Here is a 14,032-nt window from a genome sequence, read left to right on the forward strand (position 1 = left end):
CAATTTGTTCAAAGGAAAAGGAATAAACTTTCCCAAAACAAAATGGCCACCACTACCAGTCTATGGCACTAAAATAACCCATTTCAAGATGGGGCCCACCAAGGGTTAACTCACTCTTCCAGCTTAGGAATGGCAGAGAAGCTAAAAAGGCATACAGGATTTCACCTCCTTCTCAGCCAACTGAGCAAGTTGCTACTGCTCCCATCTTAGCATTTGCGTCCCTTTTGATTGGCCATCCCTTCCAATTCAAGTTCTTCCTCTGGCTGACCTTATTGTTGATGTACCTTTCTGTTTTTACTGAAACGCATATCAAGTCTAGCATGAACTTGCTGAGACTCCCTTCATCCTCACCTCCAGGACAGTGAGTTGTACAAGTGCATATATATGAACTGTAAAAAATCTCTATGACACACTGAGCTGGCATGTTTAATAAAATACGACTCCATGCTTTGTTAAATAATGTCATAGGTCGTAGTTCCCAGTTTACTTTTAGTCCTCCCTAATGAAGCTGTTGCTATTGCAAACAATAAAACAAGTCCCCATCATTCACAACCAGATAGATAGAATGAAGGAGTTAATCAATCCAGTAAACAATACCATCAGTTTTCTTACACGTGGCCAAGAAGATTGGCTATGATGGATTCTGACTGCAATATTTGTACATAACTCATTTCACCGCTCCCTCCATTTTTCTGTTCTTTTGGTCATCACATTTGGATGGTACTCATTGACTTTGCTTCGAGTCCAGGTCCCTCTAACCATGCCTTGCTATGTTTGCTATAATTCATTCAAAAGTATGTAATCTCGAATTTGAATATCCCTACAGCCACTTGTAAGAGACACGCTGATGCATATTGCTCTCTGGGCCTTTCTAACAGGGCTGGGGACAATGTATGGCTGTCCACTCAGTACCTATACCTTCCTGGGTATCTAATAAAGTTGGATCCACATTTTGTGGTAACCCTTCTAATTTCGGCTGTGATCAATCCTGCATCTGTCCAACTTATCTTACACATATACATTGGTGAATCGACCCTGCATTTCACATCTCTCTCTTGAAGCCATTATCTCCTGGTCCTTCACATAGCGCTCTTTCTTCCTCCTTCCATAGTACAGAGTAGTGACTGGGAATATGAGATTGTGCAATCCCTCGGTCCACATGTGTGAAGGGTCAATTACAGAACCTTACTGTTTGGAAGGGTTACAGCCCTGCAGATAGGTCTTGGGAGTCTGCTTCTTTTGTCCACAACCCTTGGTTGGTTCAAGATTTTCAACTCATCTAAACCAGTAAGGCATTTTAGAGGATGAAGTGGTGCGAGGACTCACCTGAAATTGTACTCAGTACCCATATACAAATAAGAGGCAAAACACCAAGGCAGATGAGGATGTGGGCCAGCGGGCAAGTTGGCAGAGGAGTGATAAATGGAGTAGTAGTTGGAGGTGGTGGTGTCAAGGAGATTCATGGCAATTCAGGGGCCACAAATAACACAACAGGTAGGAAAGGCATTGCTTTTCACAAAACAAAATTACCACCAGTGCCAGTCAATGTCATTGAGACAAACCATTTCAAGATAGTATCTGCCACGGCTTTTCCTTCCTTTTCCAGGTTAGAAACAGCAGAGAAACTCAAAAGGCATTTTGGTGAGCTTTTCGCTGTTGTTCTTATTTTGTATCCAGCATTCCCTTTGAAAGCACTTTTGTTGTTCTAGCTTTTCTCTCGGGTCCGCCGCTCTTTCAAGATTTTCCTCTGACTGAACTTACCATTGATGTATCTTTCTATTTATATATTAAACTCTATCTCAAGTACGTATCCTGAGACATGTACCACATGGGAGTCAGTCAGTCCTTTCTGACTTCCAGGATGGTGAGTGGTACAAGTGCATGTATAAGACTGGCAAGCTTTTTTGACCTATTATGCTGACATACTTTTAATAACAAATATCTTTCCGACAGCAGTATCACAGAGAAGATTTTGTTGTTCCTCCCTCTCCTATCTCAACTTCCCTTAAGTCTTATGTGCTGCATTGGTTTTCACTTGCTATACTAGTTTATTTGGCTGAAGACATATGAAGAGCTGTCAGCTTAAATTCTGCTTACATTTCTCAGACAGATGATTGAGATACGGGTGCTGGGAAGTACGGGAGGGTTCATTCTTTTAAAAAGAGAAAGAGAAATGTGAATAACTAGTCATTATGTGGGGTTTATGGCCAGTTGTAAAACCCAAGCAATGCAACACATATTATAACCAAACCTACAGTGAGGAAGAGCAAATGCACGATTTAAATAAACAAGCAAAAAGCAAAACATTATGTAGATGTACGTGAAGACATGCAAGAGAGTTTGTATACTTACAAAATAATTATCAACCTACCAAACAATTTAAAGAATGCAGTCATTTCTTGACGCTGAATAATGAGACATGGACCTTTGGTACGTTTAGACTTATTACTAGCGTAGGCATTTCGTCCACATGTTTCTTGGCCATCTTTAAAAATAGGACGTTTCAAATTAACTGCTTTCTTCTGCTGCTGTGATCGAGATGCACCTGATCTTACATGAATAGTTACTGTGGGAGGAGTCTGACAGCAGATCTGATTGAGTCTCATATTTAAGAAAGTGCCTGTTAAAATAAGAAAGTAAACAAAACATATGACCAACATCAAGCTATTCTTCTACAACTTAAAATTGATTCCTCTAACAACATCTTTTTGGGTAGAGGACAGTATACATTATGAGGTGAAAACATGCTTCTGAACTTCTCCTTAACTGAGACTTTACGCAGGAAATACCCTCTTTTGTTTAGTCACTGGATGAATCTGGAACAAATTTGGAACATGCCTGGTCTGCCTAACCGTGGTCCTGTTTTTCCAAATTTCGGTGCAGTTCAGTCAAAGGGTCAAAATATTTTGGGAAAGTCACTTTTTGGGTATGCATGCAGAAATTGCAATGTTAATATTTGCTTTTCACTACCGCTAATATGCTATACCCAGATCCTCCAAATTTAGCACCCTATCATTTACCCTCCTCTCTTTGAGAATTTGAGTATACTATATTATATGGCTGTGGACGATACTGTGCAAAACAATCCCAAATACCATCCTGGGTCCAGCCAGGCTTGTTTATTTAACCTTAGGCTCAACCCTAGGTAGCTGTGTAAATACCTAGCAATAACAATGGCATTACGAAAGGAAATGTGCTTTGAGCGCAATCTCGGGAGAGTGATACAAACCTACCAGGAGGACATGGAGAGGTGGGCGGGGGCAGACCCTCACATAGTTAGGGAGAGCATTCATGTTTAAGATGGTGATGCTACCTAAATTACTTTATGCCCTGCAGAATATGTATTATCTGATCCCCCCCGGAGACCTTCACAATGATTAAGGGAGATATGTACACCCTACTATGGGATGGCAAGCACCCCAGGATAGCCCTAAAAACTCTACAGCAATCAATATAATGGCGGAATAGCTGTCCAGATATACACGCTTGTTATTGGGTGTCCCCCCTCATTAATGTTAACAACAGTTTTTTCGATCTCCTAGATCACTCAACATTTATACTGAAACAGTCACAATGGAAACCACAGTCCTGACTACATTATTTATATGAGGGACTCAACTTCTCCTCCCAGCAACTCGGGTTGCGATAGAGCTATGAAATCCATTGGATTGCATGGTAAACCCACGAAGAAATTGCCATTGCAGGAGGGACGCTGGCTTCCTGAACTGCGAACGCTGCAGGGATTTGTGGCTTGGGTTCTGATAGGGATCTCAAAAGTGGGAGATCCGGTCAAAACTGGCGATACTGTGCCATTCTCCTCTCTTCAGCGATAGTACGAGATGCATGAGAATCAATCCCGAAAGTATGCACAGGGGTGACATGCGTGGAGGGCAGAGGGGCTCCCAGGTGAGGTTATTCCAGACTTTACCCCGTTTGAAGGACGGCTACTGATGAAAGAACTGGGGAAGGGTGCGATTTTTTTCCACATATATCTATACACATATAAAACCCTTAATAATAACATGCCAGGTACCCTGCGTGGTCTGTGAGAAAAATGAATGGAGGACATGGAAGACATTTATTGTGACGTGGCCCTAATGCACTCTGGAGAGGTAGCCATAAAATCAAGGCTAAAACTGGTCCAATTCCAAATATTACACAGAGGGTATAATGATAGGTGCCACTGCACGCCATGGGGAGGGCTCAGAACCCACACTGTTTGAGATGTCAAGATGATAAGGGCTCTTTTTCCATACTATCTGTAGATGTCCCCGAATGCAGACCTACTGGAGCAGAATCACTGGGGAACATAGTGGAATGCTATCAATACAAATTCCATTGGACCCTAAGTTTCTCCTCTTTGGAATCCCTAACGATACTGACCTACCCTGGGCCCAACTTCAGTTTTGCGGTCTCAGCCTGGGGTAGCTAAGAGAGAGACAGCTCAATATTGGGGGGACAGGAGAGTGCCCAACACTGTAGGAATAGAGGAGGGGTATAGACATGTACATGGAGGCTGAAAAAACTAAATATGCCAGCAAGGGTTGTCCCCGAAACTTTTGTAAAGTATCGGGCAAATGGGTGGGATACAGAGTCGGGCGTGACTTGGTGGGAGTAAATGTGTTTGTATCTGATGCAGGTGCTGTTTACAAACTTCTCTTTTCATTCATTATCATATCTGTATAGGCTAACGAGTGTCTCTGGTGGAGCTGGAAGGTGGAAGGGCTTGTGGGTTGTTTATGGTTATTGACATGCGGACAATGGAGTGGACCTCAAGAACTGCGGTCTATCAGTTGCTTTTGCTATGTTGCCAATGAAAAATAAAAATATATTTTTTTAAAAACCCTGGTAGCTGTGGCTACGAGCAGTAAAGCTTGGCAATGGAACTATGTGTAAAGCATTTAACAGTACCAAATGAAATAAGAAAGTCACGACACAAGAAAGAAAGACAGCAATTTTTACAAATAGATTATATTTTAATTAATTTTTAGAGTTCTTAATGAGCAAAATCCACCAGAGGGTTTCAGCGATACAGGTTTAGAAGACATTAGCAACCGTAAACAAGCAATGGTCAACAAAAACTTTGGAAACTTTTGAAAAGTTTGAAACAGTTACTTTGGCTACTCTGGCCCGAGGTGGGTGACCAATCCTGGCAGGACAGACGTCTAGGGGGCCAGAGTGGACCCTTTGGACAGTTACCTGGCCAACAGCGTTTTTGAGGCAAGATCCAAACTTTAAAAGACAACCGCCATAGAAGTCAATCGAGTGGTCCTGATGCTGAGGGATGCAGGCAAAGGAAACTCAAAGGATAGTCCTCTGTGGGTGCTCCTTAGTCCACAGGGGAAGTGGGGTGAGCTTGGCCACAGAGATTGGGGTCCCTCAATGTCCTCTATGTTGCAGTAGCAGGTCAGCCAATACTAAGCTACTGGTAAGTCTGCACCGCCGCTGGGAAGAGATCCTTAGGCAGGGGGCTAGTGACCCTTGTGTGCAACGAATCCAGACTGGGCTAGCACTCCCGTGTCAGGCAGAATCGGGTGCAACTTTTGGCTTTTTGGGCTTTTGGGGCTTTTGGGTGCCTGGTGACCGGTAGCAGCAAAACGTCTGCAGTGGTTACCAACTTGTCGGTTTGGGCAACTTCAGCTCTTATGTCCCTGGAGGTGGTTCAGGGAGATCAGCCGACTGATTCTTGGAGTCATTGCAGTATGCTGGGGCTGAGAAACAACTTTCACCCAAGCCAGGAGCCGTAAGCACAGTAAAAACCTTGCTAGCCCAACGTGCAGCAGGTGCAGTCCTTCTGACGGTGCAGCCTCTCTTTGTGCGGGTCTAAAAGCAGCTGGGCAGTCCTTCTTCGGTCTCCTCTCTGATTCAAGAGTGATCTGAGGGTCAGAGTGCCAGGGGTGCCATATTTATCCCAGGAAAGTATCCTGAGGGGACCCCGTGGTGACTAGCCAATGAGCTACTGGATTCCCTCCAACCTAGTGACGAGGTTCCTGTGATGTGTGACATCTGGCTACCCAGAATCCCACATTCTTACCACTTTCAAGATGGTGCGACGCTTCCTCCGTTGGTAGGAGCTTCGTAGCCCACCCTAGAGGTGTGGCTACCACAGGGCTACATGCCCATGGTAAAATCGGTTTGGGCCTGCGTTTTACCTCCTTGACCCTGCCTCTGCTTTGTCTGCAGGAAAAGAAGGCATCCTGCTCAGGGATGTTGGCACTACTTCCCTCACAAAGGCAAATTCACTTTTCTAGGCTCGCCTTTTGGGCTAACACCCGGAGTGGCCGTCCTGGGAGAGGAGGTGACACCTCACTCTAAGCCAATTGCCTTCGTTCCTATACAGAGGAGTCAGTCACACGTTTCCCCAGGCAGTCAGAAAACTCTCTGTGTGATAGCTGGACTAGCTGGAGTACAAAGTGTCAACCTTATAAAAGCTGCTCAACTTTAATAGTGACATTAAATTTTACATGGACATCAGGTCTGGTTCAATGCCCCAATTAATTTGATACATTACATAACCCAGTTAGGTAGTCCCATTCAGTAGTTCGTAGGGCTGAGTTGCCAACCAGTAACCCTGGGTTAGCCAATTGTGGCTACTAACTTTATTCACAGCAAAATGACAATTTGTAAGTATTGTTGTTAAGACATATTAAAAATATATGTCCTACTGAACAAAATACAGCTCCCTGCCATATGGCTCTATAGGCCTTACTTAGGGGAGATATATACATTGTTAAGGGATTGGCTGGCTTTACCATTGGTTTTAATGAAAACACTGCTCTGTCAATCTGCAGTTTGCAGTTGCAGGCTGATAGCAACTTTGTACTTTGTCGCACTCAGGGTGGTACAAAAGATGCTACACCCATGGATAGACACTCTGACGTACATGCCATGGGTACCATTTACTAGGGATTTATAAGTGAAACATCACTTTCCAATTGGGTGTAGCCAATTTGAAAAATCTTTGGTAAAGGGTTAGAACACTGGCAATGAGGTCTGGTTAGCAGGCCTCAGTGTACTCTGAGTCGAAAAACTAGCAGCATCAGCCCAAACATGTGGGGGTGAACATGGAAAAAGAGGCGTTTCCTTACACTCTCCCTTTGCCCCTCCTTATCACAGCCTCTCTCTCTCTCACTCTGGAAACTATCAGCAGAAAGCAATGCAACAAATTCAACCACAAATTGTCGACTCTGAAATCCAGCCTCTTCCTTCATGCCTTACCATTCTCCTGTACATCACCAGAACGACTTTACATCAACTGACCCCCCTATCTTAATGTCCCTCCTCTTTATTCAAAAGGATGTAATCTAATACAGAAATTCTTAATCTAGGATCCATAAATAGCTTTCTCAAGGCTCCAAGGTAGTGTGTCATAATCTCAGGTATAAAACCCAATGAGGTGTTCTTTTGCTAAGTAACTACATATTATAGTTGCTATTATCCAAAGTGGGGTACATTTCAAGACAGATTGTGACCAGACAACAACATGCACAGCAAAATGTGAGGAAACACGCCCCATCATACACTAGATATACAAACTACAATACCCAGGTAAAGCCTCTTGGAAAAGGAATAAGGGTTCAAACGCATGTCAGCTGTAAAAGTCAATCTTTGAATATAACATGGAGAAACTGTTCCATGTATGTCCAACATTCATGGGCATCATTGAGGAAGCGTAGCCCGCTAACGAAACCCTTGCAGTACATCTCTCATTCATGAATAATCTGTCTTGTTTGATACTTTGTGCTCTACCTTTCTCTTTCTTTTGAACGCCTTCAAATCGATAGCCTCATCATCAACATAGGAAAATTGAAATGTTATTAAATTACTCCCTGGAAAACAATTGCATATTCCTAAATGAGTTAAATTCCTCACACCCAACCTTCTTCATTCATTTGACACCATCCTCTTTGGAGATTTAAACTTCAGGGGGAACAAATCCTTGACTTGATCATTTCTGAAGGAGTTTCCTTCCTCTCAACTAATGATCTTTTTCAAATCTGTAACAAACGTACTTATTCTAAAGGCTGCATCCTCAACATTATCATGTCCAAACTGGACTGTGTCCAAGTCCTAGATCCAATCATCATGGACTGGACTCATCACTGCCTTATCTCTCCCTACATTTCACTCCCCCGCCACTATCACAACCAACCGGTCGCAAACTAAAATTGAATACAATGGGTGTAGTGACTATCGACCAATAGATAGAAATTATCTGGCCACTTCCACCTTTTCTATTCACCAAACTCCATTTGCCTTCTGTGACACTAATCTACTCTTCATTAAATCAACTCTTCCACGAAAGCCATTGTTGACAATATTACCCCTCTCCTATGGCGAACCTTAAACAAAACCACAAACTAGTTCTCATCCAACCTCAGTGTCAAGATACACTCTTTTAGATGAGCTAAAAGACTGAAAAGTCAAGAAATCTCATCTGTCACTTGCCCAGATAAAACTTAAAAGAGACATTTACAAATCCTCCATTCTCATGAACCTCTCAAAAAATAAACCCAAGAAATGGTTTCAAATTGTTCGTTCTCAAATTAGTTCCTGTTTTCTCTCTTGTTCTGATGCTTCCTAATATAAAAAAATCCTCTTAGTTTTTTAATAACAAAAGAAACAAAATAAGAAAGGACCTTCCAAACCTGACCCAGCTACTGAACTTCTCTGGCTCAAATACCTAAAATCGGCAGACAGCACCCCAAAACTGTCTCCCTCTACTAAATACCAGGATTACATTCTGAACTCTTATGTTATATGCATTTGTATTGTGCACATGTCACTTAGGGGCATACCCTGGCGCCTTAAAGAAGACACGGATGCCATGACAGGGCCTATTGGAATAGTCAGGTCTTTAATGTTTTTAGAATTCTATGATACAGCTGTGGTTCAGATGTGAACAGGTATGTTGTTTCAGGTTTTGGAGGCCAGGTACGAAAAGGCAAGGCCACTAGCTCTGGCTCTTTGGATGCGTGGGACGTGGCTGCCCAGGCATCCAGCCAAGCGGAGGTGTATGGTCAGTGTGTGGAAGTTGATGCAGCTGTTCACGTATATCTGGCCTCTCTGTGTATGGGGAGCCAGTGGAGGTCTTTGAAGAGTTCAGGTAAGGAGAGCAGAGTGGGTGTTTGAGAGTGAGTCTGGCTGCTGCTTTCTGAATAATCTAGAGTCTTCCAGTGAGCTATGCAGAGATGCAAATGTACAGTGTGTTTCCCTCGTCCAGTTTGCTGGTGATTGATCAGGGCTTGGGTCTTCAGTTGCTTAAAAGGAGCCATCTGAAAACTTTGAGAAGCTTGAGGGTGTGGAAGTAGGAAAGGGCAACTGTGTTAACCTGGTCATTTAGATTTGATTGTTGTTCATTATCGCTACGTTCCTGGCTTGGTTTGACATGTTGAATGTTGGTCCTAGTTCAGGGGGCCGGTCTAAACTATGGCTTCTCCCTCCTTATTGGCTTAGCAAAGAGTAGACTAGCTTTAATAACAGCAGTGCTACATCCTTTGGCCAGGTTTGAGAGCCAACCTTAAATGGCTCAAATTCAAGTCATGCTGCACAGTGAGAACTGCCTGCCTCACATTCAATAAACATACAAGAGCAACCCAAGAGGCCAATGTATTAATCACAAGTATAATTAGCAATGGTTCATCAAGGTCTCATTCAAAACTCATTTACAAATTAAATGCTTCAATAATAATTAAAAAAATGTTGAATCCAAAGCTATAAGCATCAGTGGCAGGCATTTGTTATGTTATGTGTGTCTGTAAAGTGCAGTGTCACCCCCGATGTGACCCTGGTGCTGAGCAAATGTGCTTAGTGACAAGGGTACATTAATTAACTGAAAAGCCAGGTTTTCAGTTTCTTGAGGAATTCAAGGAGAGTAAGCTCTGGTGTGGAGTGGGACGTCATTCCACTATTTAGGAGTGATGTGCAAGAAAAACCATCCTCTTGATCTTGTTCTGTGTTTGCATGGGATCTAAGTGGAGTACTTTGGAGCAAAGGTGTCTGGGTGGTTGGTGGAAGGAGATGCAATCGTTCAGGTAGGTGAGGCCTGAGCTGTGTACTGCCTTGAATGTGTGCGAGGAGTTTGACATGAGCGGGTTTGTGTATCAGGAGCCTGATGTGTAGAGTGAAGTACAGAATCCTAATTAATTGTGGGAATAATGCATAATGAGCACGCAACAGTAGAACAAAATAAAGAGAGGTTCTCAGTGTCACTAGTATTCACACAAAGAATGCAATTAGACAATTATTACAAGGGTTTATACACAGCATTCAAACGAACGTCTATAGCCTAGATATGAGCGGTTACTAAAACTATTTAATATAATAATACTCAGAATCGTTAATAGAAGTATACAGGAAGACTTTAGTCTGTATATTGCAGCGTGGATTGGGATTCGACCTATACTTTCCGGGGTCATCACCAAGACATACACAATGAAAGGACACAGAGGTGGAAGTGAATACAAAAATTATAAAGGTAAAAAAGGACGCTTAAATATAATTATTTATAAGTCCGGCATAAGAAGTGGTAAACAACTTCTAAAATGTGCAATAAATCCCCGGGGCTGAAACAGAAGTAAATATTCATAAAGGGTGAGAACGTCCAGGGAAATAAGTTTTAATCGCTATTTAAAGGAAGAGCGACTACTCATGCTACAGGTGACGCAGAATTAATTTCAGACTCTAAAATGTAGAACCAGTAAAAGAGCTGCACTTCGCTGAGTAGTTGGTAAACACAAAACACAAAACTCACTCAATTGGCGTCAAAAAGGCCAATAAAATGAATAAAACAGTTAACACAATGGAAGTAACGCTAATAAAGGTGAAATGTTTCCGAACAAGGGAAGTGTTTGTATAAGCGCACCTGGTAACCGTTGAAAGGGCTACAGATTCCTAGCCGGGGTTAGGAAGAGCCCTGAAGGCCCGGAGAGTGCTCAGAACCAGTTACTAACGTGGGCCCGGGGGGGGGGGCAGCGTAAACCGTCACCGCGCGGCCGCGCACCACGCACGGCGCATGTGCGCCAGGGCATCAAAGATGGCGGCGTGTTGCAGCAAGCGAGAGAACAAGGCGTCCCAGAAGGGGCCTATTGAATGAGCGAACAAATTTTAGTTCCCAACGATACTCTAAATAAATATTGAATCAATGGAACCGCAAAAATGAACTATTAACAATAAAATTCATGAGAATAGAAACAGGTTGATTAGAAAAAAGGCTTCCAGCCTAGTATGCCTGCCAAATACATCAGTAACAAGCATTGGCAAAGCCGATAGGTCTCCCCTTTACAAGAAAGATTGGATTTGGCAGTGTGTTTAGCCATGATGTGCACCTGTGTGGCTCTTGTTCAGCATTGCTAAAAATTAGTGGCTTGGAGTGTCAGAAGTAGGGAAGTAGAGTGTCATAGAGTGGATTTGTTGGATTGTTGTAGAGTGTCAGAGTGGAGTAGAGAAATGGAGTGTTATAGAGCTGATTTGTTGGATTGTCGTAGAGTGGAGTAGGGGGACTAGAGTGTTGTACAGTTGATTACAGAGGAGTAGAGTTCAGTGGTACAGTGTCAGGGTGGAGTGTGTTGGAGTGGATTGAAGGAATGGGGTGGATTGGAGTAAAAGGGTGGATTGGATTGGATTAGAGAGTGGGGTGGATTGAAATGGGGTAGGTGGATAGGATCGGGGTGGATTTGAGTGGATTGGGGTGGGTGTTTCAGATTGGAGTGACGGGGTGGAGTGGGGCAGGGTGGATTTGGGTGGATTGAGTGGAGTAGGGCTGATTGGTGTCAGTGGATTGGAGTGGGGTAGATTGAAATGGGGTGCGTTGGATTGGACTACAGTGGATTTGAGTAGGGTGGATTAGATTGAATTGGGGTGGGTGGTTTGGATTGGAGTGATAGGAGTGGAATTGATTGGGGTGGGGTGGATTGGAATTGGGGGGATTAGACTGGAGTGGGATCGGTTGGAGTGGGGTGGATTGGATTACATTGGAGTGAGGTGGATTGGACTGGAGTGAGGTGGATTGGACTGGAGTGGGGTGGAATGAACGGGGATGGGTCGGGGTGGATTGGATTGGGACAGTGTGCTGCATTGGAGTGAATGGGTGGATTAGAGTTGGATGGGGTGGATTTGATTGGGGTGTAGTGGGCTGTAGTGGGATGGATTGGAGTGGGGTGGATTGGATTGGAGTGGGGTGTGTTGAATTGGATTGGGGAGGATTGGATTGGGGATTGGAGCTGGGTAGATGGCATTGAGGTGGGGTATATTGAGTAGGGGGGTGGATTGGATTGGAGGGGGTTAACTGAACTGCGATGGGGTGGATTGTAGGGGGTGGGTTGGATTGGAGTGGATTGAATTGGCAGGCGGATTGGAGTGGGGTAGGCTGGATGGATTTAGATTGGAATGTGTGGGCTGAACTGGGATGGGGTAGGGTGAATTGAATTGGGGTAGAGTGGGGTGGATTGTAGTAGGTTGAGTGGATTGAAATGGGCTGGGGTGAATTAGAGTGGGACAGGGTGGATTGGGGTGGGGTGAGTTGGATTGGGTGTGGTGGATTGCATTGAGGTGCAGTGGATTGGATTGGCGTAGGGTGGATTGGAGTGGGTGGACTAGAGTGGAGCGGATTGTGGTGGATTGTATTGGAGTGTGTTGGATTGGATTGGAGTTGGGTGGATTGGATAGGAGTGAGGTGGATTGGGGAGAGGATATGGGTAATGGCCAGAGCTGGCAACTTTGGAGATGGGGAGCCAGGTTCGAGTCTGGGCTCATCATCCCGTGATTCTGGGCAAATCACTTAATCTTCCCTTGCCTTCCACGAAAATTAATGTGTCCTTGTGTAATGCAACTGGTGCTCATGTAAAGGGCTCCAATACCTTTGGGTTGATATTGCACTATATAAAAATGCACAAAAATGTTTTGGAGTGTGGTGGATTGGATTGGAATGGTGTGCAGTGGGTTAACTGGGGAGGGGTGGATTGGACTGGGGAGGATTAAAGTGGTTTGGACTGGAGCAGGGTGGATTAATACGGACTAGATTTGACTAGAGTGGGGTGGATTAAAGTGGATTGTATTGGAGTGGGATGGATTGGGACGGTATGGGTGGATTGTGTTGGATTGTATTGGAATGAGGTGGCTTGGGTAGTACTGGACTTGATTGGAGTGGGGTGGGTTGGATTGGAGTAGGTTGGGTTGGATTGGAGTGGGGGTGTTGAATTGGATGGGTGGATTGGAGTGGTGTGGATTGCATTGAGGTAGGGTGGATTGGATTGGGGTGTGGTGTGGTGGACAGATCGGATTGGAGTTGGGTGTATTGGGGTGAGGTGTATTGGATTGGAGTCGGGTAGATTGGACTGGGCTGAATTGGGGTGGATTGGATTGGTGTGGGGTGGATTGTGGTGGGTTGTAGTGGATGAATTGGGGTGAATTGGAGTGGGCCAGATTGTTTTGGATTGGAGTGGGTTGTTTGGTATTGGAGTGGGGCAGGATGAGGTGGGGCAAATTGGAGTGGGACAGATTGTTTTGGATTAAAGAGGGCAGATTAGAGAGGGGCAGATTGTTTTGGATTAGAGTGAAGCAGATTGTTATGGATTGGAGTGGGGCATATTGGAGTGGGATGGATTGTTTTTGTATTGGAGTGGGTCAGACTAGACTGGGGCAGATTGTTTTGGATTAGAGTGGGGCCAATTGGAGTGGGATGGATTGGAGTGGGGTGGATTGGATTGGAAGGGGATGAATGGGATTTGTGTGGGGTGGATTAGATGGGAGTGGGGTGAATTGAGATGGAGTGGGGTGGTTGTAGTGAGGTGTATTGAATTTGAGTGTGACATATTGTTTTGAATTGGAGTAGGGCAGATGGAGGTGGGACAGATTGTTTTGGACTGGAGTGGGGCAGATTGTTTTAGATTGGAGTGGTACAGATTGTTTTAGACTGGAATGGAGTGGAGTGGGACAGATTGTTTTGGATTGGAGTGGGGTGGATTCAAGTGGGACAGATTGTTTTGGGTTAGAGTGGGGCACACTGGAGTGGAGTGTGTTGTTTTTGATTAAA

The 14,032-nt window shown here is 44.2% G+C and overlaps 1 protein-coding gene across 2 annotated transcripts in view; it reads right to left on the minus strand.

The window, feature by feature from the left end:
• SPDYA (speedy/RINGO cell cycle regulator family member A) overlaps window positions 1-2,606 on the minus strand; it is a 470,100-nt gene extending 467,494 nt beyond the window's left edge. For both annotated transcript variants that reach the window (XM_069236211.1, XM_069236213.1), the window contains exon 1: window positions 2,372-2,606. In XM_069236211.1, coding sequence (XP_069092312.1) covers window positions 2,372-2,606 — 235 coding nt within the window. The remainder of the gene's footprint in view (window positions 1-2,371) is intronic.
• Between the last annotated feature and the right edge of the window lie 11,426 nt (window positions 2,607-14,032).

Source organism: Pleurodeles waltl, chromosome 5 (genome assembly GCF_031143425.1).
Source record: "Pleurodeles waltl isolate 20211129_DDA chromosome 5, aPleWal1.hap1.20221129, whole genome shotgun sequence".
Lineage (NCBI taxonomy): Eukaryota > Metazoa > Chordata > Amphibia > Caudata > Salamandridae > Pleurodeles > Pleurodeles waltl.